The following is a 14895-nucleotide window of genomic DNA, read 5'->3' on the forward strand; positions in this document are numbered from 1 at the left end:
GGAATAACATCAGAGTCAGCCATGAATTTTTATTTAAGGTCATTTGAGAAGTTGATTCCAGAATTTCATCTAACTTTAACTAACTACAAACACAGTTTTTGTTCAATTTAAACTGGTATTGGTTTGACCATTCATCCTAATTAACCTTGATTTTTTTTCATGGAAAACGAGAATCATTTTGATTTTTTAATCCTATTATTTTCAGGAAATTAAAATTTCAGATATTGATTTTAAAAATAACTGAACAAGATATTTTGGTACTTATGAAATTACTATTTCTGATGGTAAGTGTGTTTTATAACTGCTGCCGTCGTTACAAGCAGTGAAATTAGGTATGAGTTTTCTTAATCAAGGATTTTTGCTAACAATATTTATCGAATCATAGTTTCTTTAGCAGAAAGGCATTAGGGTTTTAGTTGTTTTTGTTCCTTTAATTGGACCCTGAATTGAACCAGGGCTTGGATTTTTTCTCCAAATTATGTGTTCACGGTGTCTGCCATTGGTCATCAGCAGAGTGCCTGCTAGAGTGTGTAGTTATGTCATTTGGAAGAGTTTTCTTACAAATTACAATACCTTTTCTATCAACTGGTACTTAGAACACTAATACTTCTTCATATTCTCGTATTTTGTTCAAAGTCTAGAGTGTGACTAGTACTCAGGATTTTAGTCTTCAGCATCTTCTTCTTATAATATCCATATATGCCCTAATATTTTTCTTGTAAACCTTTATGTTACCTCTTGGACTAATCATTATCTAACCTTATATGAGCAAATGGTCTGTTATGGACATAAAATGCGAAATAATCAACATGATTCATTTACCCCTCCTGGTCAACAGTTGCAATGGAATATTGTCAGATATTTAGATTGCTCGTACCGATAACAAATGTGGCATTCCTAAACCATGTTTTGAGCATGGGTGCAGTGGAGAGTGCTTGCACATAAACTAGAAATTTGATGCCGAGCTCATGGGGAGGGGAAGGGGGGGGGGGGGGGGTGCTGTCTTTAAATACAATTTAGTCGGTGGTAAAAGGAGCAAAGGACCAAGTGAAGCAAATCTAAAATGAAATCAATGCAATTGCCTCCCTGGATTTAATAATGATTACAAAACATATTGAATATAATTTGCATTCATATTAACAGAATTAAATTCTGCAATCCCAAATAACATCCATGCAATCTCTGCACATTTATTATTTATTGCTGTAAATACATTTACAGATTTACTTATATCTACACGCATACATTGCATTAATCCATTCATTATTTTTAAAAAATATATATATATGATGAAAAAGTCACGTATGAACACATTTTCCAAATGATGTGTATACATTTTTTCACCAATTCAGTTCTCGTGTAATTCCATGTCAGAACAAATGCGTTCAGCATTGACTTGTAAAAAGTTCTTTCCACTCTACTTTCACATACAATTGAAGTAATCTGTAATCCCAAAAATATTAATGTAACCTCTGTCATTTATTACCTCTGACCAAGTTTCTTTTCCTCGACTGTTTTATTTATGATACAGCTTTGCACACACGCACACACACTCACCAACAATCCTAGTCTTTTTTGAAAACTCCAAAAATACAACACAGCACTGACTCATTCATATTCCCATTCACTTATACAAGAATAGTGCCAACTTGATTTGCAAATTTCACTCCCTTTGCATAAGTTACACACTCAAAGCAGGGGCACCCTTGGTCACTTCACACACACACACAGAATCAAGAGAGTTACTTGAGATAAAATGATTGGAGAAATGGAGAAGCGTCAGATCATGCAAAACTTGTTTGGTGACCAATCAGAGGATGAGAAAGTTGAGTCAGAACATGAATCACACCAGTCAAGCCATGTCTGTATATGATTTTTGATTGTAATTTTTATTGTTCTAAAAAATTTCAAAGAAATTTTCTTTTTACCAGTTTAAAATCCTCAAAGTGTGGCTGGATTCTTTGAATTGCAATGATAAATAAAAGGAAATGCTTTATTTTTCTTTTGAAATGCCTCTTGAGTTTTGGCTAGTCAAATTTATCACTGGATCTGTATGTTAAATATTTCATTAATTATCTATGTTGAATGCATTATAAATGTTAATTAAAAAATCCAATTCTATAGTTTATCTTTTTTTATTAATTCTTTATGCATTTTTCTTGTGTTTGTTTGTGTTTTTTTTTTTAGATTTTTACACGCAGTTGACGTACATTGCATCTTTAACTTGATTATTTTTTGGTAGCCATCCATTTGGCGTTTATGCCGAAATTTATTTTTGGAATTTCATGCATGCCTTCCTTGAGTTGTATTTGTTCTGGTTCTTCAGAATTTCGCTGAAAAATTATTTTTATGAAACTGAAATTCTTATTTTTTGATTGAACCTCAGATTTCACAACACTACATCATCACTGCATTTCAAATTAAATGGATTTCCTTTACAATTCATTCATGAAACATTTGTGTCTTGTTCTGCTGTAAGATTTTTTCCCCATTCTCTGTTTGAAATTCATTTGATCCATGGATTAGTTTAGTTTTTTGAATGTACTAAAAAGGAAATCCAGCGGCAGCTGTGATAGCCTTGATTGTTTCATTTTGATCCATATCATGCAGGATCAAATTCGCATGTCAAACCCATGTCCCACTTGGGAACCTTGAAACATGATGTACATGGAGTTTTTGGACTATATTCGTTCGTTTCATTAGTTATCTTGACATGCACAAACATTTTATAAATTCTGTTTAGCACAAATGAGTTTTCATGCCTTTTGTGTAAACAATATACACATTGACTTTGTTCTCTTTCAGATGGTACTCGTACATTTGTTATTGTTTGCTGCTTCAAATACAGCTTTTTGTCAACAATTTTTAAAAAATTTTGGGTTTTAACATTGTAATGATTTCAACAAACATATTTCTATTACCATAATTTTCCATGTTTCTTGTTATATTTGGTTCAATGTTTTATTAACCACTTTTCCCTTCAGCATGAAAAGGACTGGGGGGCCAACCCTGAGAATGAACACCAAGACAAAATCCAAGGAGAGGCTGAGCTACCAAGTGAAAGTGTGCCAAAGAATTTGGGTCATTGTCAGGGCAAAAGCTCAAGGTCTTTGATGAAATCTCTATCCCGGCTTTTCTAAGTGTTAAAAGTTGAACACTTTTACATCTTAGTAGGATCTATTAAATTTCACTCTGTAGTTTTGAATACATAAATATTTATTGTTTTCCCTCATCTCCTATGAAATATATTTCCCATTTGTATTCTTCCTTGAAATCTTTTTCGACTGTTCATGCTCATTATGCACCGTATTTCTCATTGTATTTGGGCTCATATTCGTGTAATATTTGTAAAAGCAATGAATTGAAAAGCAATATCTTGGATGTTATCCATATTGTAAAAAATTCTCGAACCTTCTTTATATTTTTACCTTTACCCTGTATTTCTCTGCTATACCTCATGCTATAAATTTGCTAGCTTATTTTATCCCATATTCCTGTAAATATTCATCTTTGATCCTTATTATATTAGTGTTTTTTTTAAACATAGATCTCCTGGTATTGAGAAAGATGTGGATCCAGCAGTGCTTTCAGCTTCAGTTATCTGTGACGTTTTTGGGGACACCAACAGTGATGAAAAAGCAGAGGATGGAGGTCATAATCAGATTGACAAAGTGGAGAATGTCAGATAAGATACTAAAACAGTTTCAGTTTCTGTTTTTCTTGCTACGATGCTGTGAGTACATTAAAAATTTAAATTTTCCAAAAATTTTCCCTAATGTAGAGATTACCTGTGGACAAAATATGTTATGCCAATGTTGCACCTGATGAAAATGCGACATATGAGTCTCAAGCAGAACATGCCGAGTCTAAGCTCAAGGTCAAGGATGTTGATGCGGCGGAGAGGTTCCCACTCGTGTTCGAGATTCCTTCTCGCCCTCACTCTGTTTGCTCAGATAAGGTTTAAACTACGTTTTATTCTCATTGAATTCAGTAACATTTGTTTCTTTACACAAATTCTTATCTAGTTTGTGTTCTTATGACTAACCTCTATAGATATGATATAATACCTGTTTAATAATGAGTTTCCATAATCTAATCAGATCTGATGTCTTCAGTTGTTAAATGCCTGTAGAAAAGAATGCTAGAAATTTTAAAATGCCTGTAGAAAAGAATGCAAGATTTTTTTAATTTCCCTACTTATCAGAGTTGTCCTCTTGCTTCTTTACTTGAATGCTATCGGTTCTAGGGAAAAACTTCAATGTTTGAAGTTATAAGGATCAGTGCCTGTTCATATATGGTGAAACACATTATCTTGCTACGTTATTACACTCTCTCATCTGTTGTTCCATCTGAATTTGGTCATATTGTAGAAAAGAGCCTGAGAATCAGTTTCACCAAATTGAAATTTCATATTGCAGACTACTTTAAATTATTCCTTTGTTCGTCCCGATACTTGAACTGTATTCTTTAGGACTGTTTGGCAAAAACCCGCACTTGAACATTTCACGCAGCCAAGAATTTTTGTCGGTCAATTTTTCTTCTCTCCTTTTTCTTTTTGTTGATTTTTGTACATTTTATATTGTTCTCTTTGTGCAGATGGCAACATTCAACGTCTCCAATATAATTGGCGTTGATCCCAAACCATTTGATCCCAGTACATATGTTGAAGAGAACTATTATGTGACTGACACATCTGGAACTAAACGGCATCTACCCTTCACCAACATAATCCGATGGAGACAAGTCATTGGTGCTGATGGAAAAATATCTGTAAGTTATCATGTGGTATCTTGTCACAAAATTTAATGCTAAAGAATGCATTTGTAATTTATCAGTTGGAGCCAGCGAGGAATAAGTTTTGAGGTGTGTCTTGTTCAAATCTCCTAGCTCATGTTATGAAATCAATAGTATGGATTCATTATGTGAACTTGTATTGAGATTCAAGGGGCCAGGTCAACAAACATTTAATCAAAAACTTAGTATTGTATATGGGGAGCACTGGGATTGGGAGAGGCATGTAAGGAACGTATTAGGCACTCTTTTTGTCTAGCGTCCTTAAACTATGTTTGAATATATCCGTTTGAGTATCTTGATGCATCTGGCTATCTTTCTGAATTTGCAGAATTTTAAAATTTGTTGTTTCTGTTTATTGATTAGTCCACTTGACGACATTTGTACAAACTAGATTGTCTGTCGGTCAATATATATATTTTTTGGTGCAGCTTGAAAGCAATGCTCGCTTTGTTACATGGTCGGATGGGAGTTTACAGTTGCTTATTGGGAATGAAAGTTTTGACGTGTCTGAGCAGGCTGTAGAGGACATTCAGTCACATCTTTTTATCAAGCTCAAGCATGAAAAGGTGCCTCTTGGGTTCATCTCTGCTCATACATGAATTAGATGACATACGTGGGCTTTTGACTTACTGATATCCAGTAACTGCTGTATTTTGATCTTTCTTGTTTGAAATATTGTCTTCCACTACTTCTATCTCTGAGACGCTTCATTATCACATTCATTTTATCTGTTTTTATTTATGGATCGACCTCTGATTTTCTGAACAAATTATGCAGGGAATTTACCAGTCTCAGGGCAGAATCTCAAGAAATATGAGGTTTATGCCTTCATCCTTATCATCGAATTCCCACCACGTCTTGACTGCTATGGTTAATTCCCGAAATAAAAAGTTCAGCAAAGTCAAGCAGTACGTTACTGACGTGGACCCAGAGTTTTTAGCGGAAGAACAAATGAGGGTAAATGCAAGGTATAATTTTTGTTCTGCTATTATTAGAGTGAATTTTACTGTTTTTTTTCCATGACTTTTCAGGTTGAAAAGCAAATGATGAAATCTGATAAACAACTTAAAGGAAAGAAGAAGAAAACAGCAAAGAAGTACACAGCTAAGGGTCACAAGGGGAAGGGACTTGCACCTGAATATCTGGAGGATGCAATTGACCAGGTATTCGTTCTTGTACTATTTCTTTTCATTAGAAACTTGTATTATGTTTCCATGTTTGTGGGGTAAGTAAAGGAAACCAGTTTTAGTAATTAGTCATGTCCTCAACGTTGTTTCTGAATAGTTAACGTGATTTATAGAATGCAGTAAATAACCACATTCTTGCAAAAAGGTGGCCAAGAAATTAGTACCTAAACTCCAGGAATAGAGTCTATATGAAAAAACTCACATTCAACAATTGGTCAACTATCTGCTTGATATCCTAATTCCATCGTATCATATTAACAAACAGCCAAATAATGCCAAAGATCTCAACCCTTTATGCCTTAGCAATGGAATTATATATGTGTTTTCTATATTTAGAGACTGCTTGGTTGAGATTGTAAACTTCTTAAAACATCTTATATGATGGATTTATGAACTTTTAAGATGTCCATAAGTGTGTGTTCAGTTTTTTTGAAAAAGATCTAATGGATAATTTTTGGAGTATTCTTCTATGACCCGTCGTGGTAATTGTAGGATCGTTAGAAATCAATTCGAGGAGGAAACATAACTCCTCAATGAAATATTGTCTTTAGTTCTTGTAATTTTTTTCTTCGGTTTAGTTGATTCGTTGGCTTGGAGGTTTCAGTTTAGTCCCTCTCACTCATGTGTGTAATTTCTCTTATTTTCAACAATAACACTCTTTGTGCTGTCATTTAAAATTATCTTATACATTCAAAAAATATCTTATACACTCATTTATTAAGTGTTTGGAGGATGAAATTGGTATTTGATAGAATTTGATTGGATTTGGTTTAACTAAATAAAATCCTTACAAATATGAAGGGTTTTCGCATGATTTGAGTGGTGGAGAAAATAAAAATTTATTTTTACTATTGACTTTGTATAACCTACTCACAATTTTTTAATCCGTTTTTGAAACTTAATAAAATATCATATTCGTAAAATACTATAAATTCACACTTTATTATATATTTTGAGAAAGTTATGTTAAAATCAAATCAACATATTTTTTGGTTTAAATAATTCTATTAGTTATATCTTCGTCTTAAAAACCTCCTTTATTTTTAATACCAAACGTCTAATTTATCAAATTTCGGTCTAATTCCTTACAGTGAACTTTTTTTTTGGCAATTCTTAAAAAAAATAATTTAATAACAATGTGGTCTTTTTTTTAAGAAGAAATTTTTCTTCTACATCATGATAAACAATATATGAATAATTACACAAATGTTATCAATAAACAAGGTATTGTAAAAAATTAAGTGATACAGATTTTGGTTTTCATGTCAATTATTATGCATTTTAGCAGTCAAATTTACTTTTACTTATTACCGAAATAGAATTATAAATCCATGAATTTTAAAATACGATTCTAAATCCAAATCCCATTTTTTATTCAACCAAAGATAAAATTAGCTGAACGAGCTCCTTAAATGGTGTTTATTCATGGCAATTCCTTGCTCCTTTCCATGCAAAGCTGCAAAAGGGGAAAAAATTATGCTTTACATGCGGATGTAAAATAGAGCTCAAGTATTTGTTTTCTCTTTATATATATTGATTCATTTTCTTCAGAATCATTACGAGTCTGAACTCTCTGATGACCTGCACCATTTTGGGTTGGACCAAGAGAATGAAGCTGCAGCAGAGAAGCGCCTATTGATTGCAAAAAAGGTATTTCATTTACTCCATAACTCCCAACTCTTACATTTTTCTTATTGAAACTGAGATCACTTTCATGAATGTTATCTAACAGAAATTCGTTGAGGGGCCAAATGATCCTGCAAGGGAAAATTCAGAGTTAAAAGATGGACTTAAAGGAAGAATGGCTGAAGGTTCCATATCGCATGGAATGATCAAAGCAGTTCAGGAAGAATGTGAAGAAATCTTTGAAGATTCAGAAGATGATGCTACGGTAAAGACCAAATCTCTTTAAAGTTATTCTATCTTCTATGGGCTCACAAATATTCGTCCAAGTTCTCCTCTGTAGTACCTGTTGGTTTTAAGAACTCAAGAATCAAGATATTTTTGTTGTTATCACATTTATTTTGCGGATAATCCTTATTGTTTAACTTGTTGATTGCAAGCATCCTTGAATGGAGTGTCCTTACCTGTTTAGTTTTTTTGTTGCTGCTAATTGAATTAACAGTTACAAAATTTCTTTGCTAATAACAGTCGAGTTGCATTTTAAAATTAAGAGTGTGGTTAAACAGTTGATGCCAAAAGAATAATACATTTTAAAAATGTGTAAAATGAAATTTAAATAATAACTAGAAATATTAGCATATGACATTGATCTTATTACAATGTCCGTATGATTTACTACTGCTATGGCGGAACTTTTCTGGTTTTAGTACTACGTATTGAATCGGCATCTTTATTACATGGGGAGATGCCAAATTTGAAACTCCACCTGAAACAAATTGGTTACGACTATCGGTGTTATAGGTCCATTGAACTCCTAAAAAAAGAATAGGTCCTACGATAGAGCATGGTGCAACATGGTAACATGGGAAAAGCATAAATGACACAGCAGATGAGAAATTATTTTTATCTGTTGGTTGATAGCTTCTTTATTGGTTATTTTCTGGTAATTCTTTGGACACTTTTTCAATGTCCACTGTTTCTGCGGAAATGAAGGTAGTTTCCTTTTTAGTCTCTTCTATAATGCATACAGTTTCATAATTTGTGTACTCTCTCTGCTTGTAAGTAATTGCATTCTGATTTTGATTCACTAGGGTGGTTTATTTATTCTTAGCTCCCAGTATGATTATCATGACAAGTTTCCATATATGTTTGCAAATGAAAAAAGTCCATAGAATGTCAAAAGCAGAAACACATAGATGCGCTAGACTGTCACATCCACTACATGTCTAACTTGGATCTTGATGGATATGAAACTGAGAAACTATAAAGAACTCCTACACGCATCTGATTTGGGACTCAGTATCCAACCATTTTCGACATCAAGGTGCAAAAAATTAAAAATACTATCGGCAATACTTTCATTTGCAGGCACATCAATGTAGTTGACTTTTTTCCGTTACCACCAAAGCTCCATTTCTATCGTCTTCCTTTGTCCTTTCTCAGTTACGGTGTCCCTAAATGGCTATATGTGCACGAATCACGGGCCTTCTTCTCGTGTAATTTAGGAAGACATTCTACAACAAATGAAACTAGTCTGTCAAATATTTCATCTATAATATTCTGCAACTAAGGAAAGGATAAATGCAATCTTGAACTAATTTAGTGCCATGAGTCAGGAACGAAATTCTAATTTTCAAAGCGATTCCCCTAAAGCTATAGCATCATATGCTTCGAGCTTGCGCAAAAGATCTGCATGGATGTGATTATTCCATCATGCACGCTCCATTCGGTCTTACCTTGGCTAGAAATTTTCGCTACATTACCCTTATTCAGCAATGTTGGACAAAAAATTGACGCCCAACAATAGTTTTAGCGTTCCAGGCTTAAATGGTTGAGTAGTGTTCCATGCTACTTTGTCATAAAACATGTCCCACTCCTCCACAGATCAGTGCTAAATGCTGCTCTTCTTATTTAGTTATGCCCTTTAGGATTACGTGTGGATGATTCATTCTGCTCGTCTCGAATTGTATGCTGAATGGATGAAGAAATACGTGGCTCATGAGGATTTAAGGAGGAGTTGTGATGGTACAAGAAGGGGAATTTGATCCAGCAGAGTTATCTAAAAAATCCGAGTTTCTGAAACATTTAAATATTTTCTATTTCTTCTCTTTCAACTTCCTTGCAAACATCATAGCACAGCGGAATGAAATAGATAAGGTTCGGAGTATTAGAGCTTAAGTCTCTATCCACCAATTGTCTTGTTTTGTTTACAGAACTTTAGGCCTCTGTTACCTTGTTAAGAAGAGCAACGAGAGCAATAATATGTCATCTGTTTTCAATGGAGAAAATTTGTTCTGGGTTTACAAGATATCATCCTTGTTTACTTTAGGAAGACATCAATACTGAAGGAACTGATAAATCTAATCTATCATCAATAGTATTTAGATTACAATGAAAGAAAGAATAAAGGCAATGCCAAACTAGTTAGTTCCATGTCTTGGGATGGATTTTTGTCTCGGCTTTTAGTCATTTGATCCACCATCAAGGTGGAACATATCATTACATGATTTTCTCAATGGAAATGTGAAAATATTTAGGATTAAATGATACCCTGACTTTTAAATATCAAGGTTATGGGTGGCTAATGTGGTAAAATTGGTCTATTTTGAAATATTGTCGTTGATTTGTTTTCTAAAGTATTGGCCTTTGACCAATAGTTTAGGCGCCCCAAAGGCGTATGTGCATCAACAAACGACTTCAAGGAGTTGGAGGCGAAGCATTGCCCTTGACCAACAAGTGAAAAGAAAAAAGCCGAAACAAGAGATAATTAATGCAAATATGCAGAGGATGAAGGTAGATTCAAGTTTACCAACAAGATACAAGAGTTAACATGAGAAACTTGATTTTATTCTAATCACATCAAAAAATCATTCATCACCGCGATTTAATAAGATCGTGAATCAAGCAAGGCCCCAAGGATGACTTGGAACATTAGGACTCTGAACGGATTCATGGAACTTGAAGTTGCCCATCTCCTGAACAATATGAAAAATCACCACAAATCTGAGCGTTTGAGGTGAGCAGATAAAAATGAAAGATGTAAGATCTATCCATAATAGTCTAGTCCATTAACGAATGGTTAGAAAACAATGCACATAATCAAAACAAGAGCTAGGAAGATGTGAAAAGATAAACGACCATGTGTCACTTGAAATATTGTGAGGAAGTCTGCAGAATAGTTCCCTTCTGTATCATGCTAACAAGGATAACAACTATATATTGTACTCTAGTAGGATGCCAAAATTCCGCTTGCCCATTAGTTTTGCATAGGAAAATGGAAAGGACATCTTTTGTCAAAAACATATAAGAGGAATAATGTAGAACCTTCGCGAGGAAAAGAAGCCAAATTTTGTGAAAGAGATTGAAATAGATGTTTGTCTTATTTGAAAATTCAATCATGATGTTTTGAAACATTTAAGATGGTTAATTTGGATGAACGAAGCCTCAAAGAACATCACGAAATGGAAAATGATTGGAAGGCTGCAAAGTCCAATAAATTAGCAAGTTACTAGAAAAGGAAACATAATTCTCGTATATTAAATAGAACTTTATTTTGAAGCCTATTTGGTAATTGTTGATTGAAATATAGGCGAATTAAGATGCACATTTTTTTTATAGAAAACAATATTATATTAAATAATTAAAAGCTAATAGTTACAAAAATCTGACAATAAATCTGCAAGGTAAAAAAAGAAAAAACAGAAGCACAGATCATATCAACAACAAATATAACTCTAATCCCTTATTAAATCTTTGATCGAGAAATTCTCAAAATATTAAATGCTTCTCAATCCAGCCTAATGTTCGAATCTTAATCTTGTCCCAATACTTTTCAACTGACTCTTCTGTATTTGAAAAAATCCTTATATTCCGCTCTAGCCAAATTGACCAGCAAATATAATGAGCTACCATTGTCTGAAAAATTATATCGCTCCTACCAAGATCACCTCCAAGATCTGCATTAAAAAGTTCATGCAAAGATTTTAGTACTTTCCTTCAATATAGAGATTTCGCAAGACTCGTGGTATATGATGTCTTCAATTTGTTCTCTAGCCATGTTTCAGCATAATATTTGCCTTTATTTCATTTTACCACTTGGTTGTAGCTTCATCCATAACTCCAGATTGTAATTCTTCTTGCAGCGTGATGCTGATGCACCCAACCAAAGCGAATGCATCTCTTTTTCCATCGTTTTAACTCGAATTCATCACTTTCACTTATATAATAAAAAAAACTATGATTAGGAACTGTAAATAATGATTTAAGCCATTAATTTCACCTAATCTCAATAAATTAACTCAAATAAAAATACCGAAATATAAACTCGTCATGGAGTTTATGATATCTTCAATCTGAATGTCTCCGCATTTAATCTGGCCAGTTTCTAATGTTTAGACCACAATATTTAAATCACTACTAAAATACGGCCCTTTTGAATCTTTTTTGAATCTACCATATCCGTCAGACTGTCACCTTTTTTAATACATTGTCGAATTTGGCTGATGACTGAGAATTTAGAACCTTAGAATGTCTAGCTTTTATATCAATTTGTTTTGTGGAAATTATTAGATTTGCTGGCCGAATAATAGGTAATCCAAATATGAAATTATCGTGCTAACTAAAGTCGAAAGGACTGGCTTTAAATGTTAGAAATCCTTTGCAGAGCTCAGATTAGATGAAAAATATGTGGTGTTGTACTACTGAGTGGAACTTCTAAACATCCTTATTTCAATTGAAATGCCACTGTTGATTTGATTGTCATGAACTGAATAAATTCTCGTCATAACTCAAGAACATTCTTGATTTGTAAATCGATAAAAAAAATAAAATCATGAATGAAGTTGGGAGCCTGGATCTTATCAAGACCACTGCTACTGACAACGGCCTTATACCTTTGGTGAGAGACTTTTATAGAAAAATAAAGTAAACGGGGTGGTTTGTACAAGATCTTACACCATTTCTTCGAGTAATTAAAAGTTCTAATCATCAGGAGGCAATTCACTAATAGGAAGTTCAAAGATGTTACCTTGAAAATTTTCGGGGTTACTTGTATTCGAGTTGATCTCCTAGATTGGCTCATGCTCGGTTTTTAAATTATTTCGTTTCATATGCAGTGACCATGTAAAGTAAATAACAATAAAAAGTTCTCTGCTGCTCCAAATTGCAATTTTAATTCATGTTTTTTCTCGTCAAAATGAATGTATCATCACGAGCCGAAGGCAGAAGGTATGGAGTTGAGAAGTGACCGCAAAAAGCAGTACGTTGAATCAGACGAAGGAGAATTGCCACCCGACCCCAGATGGCCCGACGCCACAGTTATTCGTTGTTGATGGAGACTGGTTTGGTGTACTAAATGATACTGTCTGACCCAAAAAGGGTGAAGAATAGCATCATGATAGGAAAGCCTTTACGTATGCAAAAACACTATATTTCCTTGTCCAATTATCAAATGGGCTAAAAATTGTTATTTTTCCTCGGGGCATTACAATTAAATAATTTCATGTTTCTTGGGCTGTCTGCTGCTGCGATCCATATTTGATATATGTCTCTTTCGTTAGATTTTTTGTTCCTCACTTGTTATTTTGTCTTGTTGAACACGCAGAAAAGGTAATTTCGGTGCATTCCTTTTGTCGGGAAGGAAATTCATGTGTTACTCTTTGGGTATTCCTTGATAGTATCCATTGTTGGTTCACAGATAGTTGAGACTTACCCCTGAATTGAAAAGAGCACGCACCTAAACAAGTACTCTGTTATACAGGATCTGATTTGTCAAAATATGGTAAGCATCAAATTTCGCCAGAACTTCTCTTGAACTTCTCTTACAGTTTGTCCTCTGCCTCTTACTGATAAAAGTTACCCGCCTGTACGTCTCGTTTGTTTCTATTCCCTTCGCTTTTGCTTAGATGTCTTTAATAATCATCCTTTTTAAAGTGCACGCATACTGTATCTGTGAAATTATGTTGCCCTAAACCTGCTAGCTTCCTCTGGGTAGAAAGTAACTAGTCTAATCTCCATGCATCTCTCCAAAGGGGTTGCAAAACAAGAAAGCTTCAAATAGCCATCCCGGTTCATTGTATAGACCAACAAAATGTGCAGTTTAAAAATTTAGGGAATCGGGGGATTGTAACGAGTTTTTGTTTTATTTATGTGACATAGGCGATCTTCATTCTTATGGAAATAGTTGTGTTCATATCTGTATCCCGTCATCAATAACTGCTATAAGTTTGAGAATTTGGCCTAGTCAGTTGTCACGGTCACGAGGTAAACTTGTCCACTTAGTTGGTCCTTGATCGTTTTTCTTTCATCGCTTCCGGGAGTTTGCTCTTGCCTCATACTGCTCATTTAACATCAATGGTCCAACTACTGCATAGCAAATTGTTGAATAATGCATAGAGGAAACAATATTTCAAATGAAATTGGGGCAATAAAAACAGAAGTAATTGCCCCCTGACTGAATACCCGGTCCTTCGTGGCTAGTAGAAGGTGTCATATTTTCCTTGGAATTTCTTGACGCTAAGATTAACCAAAATGTGCTCAACATCTACTTGAATCTGAATCAGTCTAAAGAAAAGGCTGAGTCCAGTGAGGAATTTCTATTCTCTGTCATATTATATATATTTGAGACATTAGTGTGTTAACAATCATCTTCGCAATTCGAAAACTTTTTCCGTACTGAAGATCAAATTTTAGCTTGATTAGTTCGGTTTGAGTTAAATCGACTACATCAAGCATATATTTAAATTATAACTTAAACTTAATTTCCATTGATTATTGAATAGTAGTAAAATAGAACATTATACTGTATATGTTAAATTAATAGTTTGATTCAGTTCGCCAAAAATGTATAACATCGAATATTTTTCAAATTCTATATGTTACTGCCATGAAAGGTAGATTTTAGAAGACTCGGCTTGATATTTAGGATAGATAACAACATTTATGGCCGAACAAATGGAGGTCTCGTGATAATTACACTTAAAGACTGAAGTGTACGTACGATCCACACGAAACTCACATGGCCTCAAATATAAATTGAAAAACCGAATATTCATTACGAATCCACATAACATAATACTTGTTTTATATCAATTTTAGTCATATATATATTGAAATATGATATTTTAATCTTGTATCTTCTACTAAATAGATTATAGTCATGTAACTATGTTTTAATGATCAAATTAACCTTTTTCATCAAAATTATATAATTAAATTGTTAATATTATTGTTAAATTTTTATAATTACATTGTTAAATATATGTAAACATGACAACAAATTTTTTTAACCGTG

At 33.7% G+C, this 14895-nt stretch overlaps 1 protein-coding gene across 2 annotated transcripts; it reads left to right on the forward strand.

Annotated features, from left to right (window-relative positions):
• Positions 1–1753: 1753 nt before the first annotated feature.
• LOC142553231 (protein LEO1 homolog) lies at positions 1754–14026 on the forward strand. 2 transcript variants are annotated; one of them, XM_075663335.1, is made up of 11 exons: positions 1754–1861; positions 2985–3106; positions 3548–3680; positions 3782–3958; positions 4597–4770; positions 5223–5360; positions 5572–5751; positions 5826–5957; positions 7533–7631; positions 7714–7872; positions 13300–14026. In XM_075663335.1, the coding sequence occupies exons 1-11, from the start codon at positions 1757–1759 to the stop codon at positions 13318–13320; spliced, it is 1440 nt and encodes a 479-aa protein (XP_075519450.1). In that variant the 5' UTR covers positions 1754–1756; the 3' UTR covers positions 13321–14026. The 2 variants fall into 2 exon arrangements, with proteins under 2 accessions (XP_075519450.1, XP_075519451.1); XM_075663336.1 differs by lacking the exon at positions 13300–14026 and adding an exon at positions 8406–10229.
• The last annotated feature ends 869 nt before the right edge of the window (positions 14027–14895 follow it).

The sequence above is a fragment of the Primulina tabacum genome, chromosome 8, assembly GCF_025594145.1.
Source record: "Primulina tabacum isolate GXHZ01 chromosome 8, ASM2559414v2, whole genome shotgun sequence".
In the NCBI taxonomy this organism is placed as follows: Eukaryota; Viridiplantae; Streptophyta; class Magnoliopsida; order Lamiales; family Gesneriaceae; genus Primulina; species Primulina tabacum.

Bases quoted from the DNA above. Each gene is read 5' to 3' on its own strand.
- LOC142553231 (XM_075663335.1), top strand. From the start codon at position 1,757: ATGATTGGAGAAATGGAGAAGCGTCAGATCATGCAAAACTTGTTTGGT. The intron at 3,681-3,781 runs GTCAGATAAGAT...TCCCTAATGTAG, and splicing joins AGATTGACAAAGTGGAGAAT to AGATTACCTGTGGACAAAAT. The intron at 5,361-5,571 runs GTGCCTCTTGGG...CAAATTATGCAG, and splicing joins TCAAGCTCAAGCATGAAAAG to GGAATTTACCAGTCTCAGGG.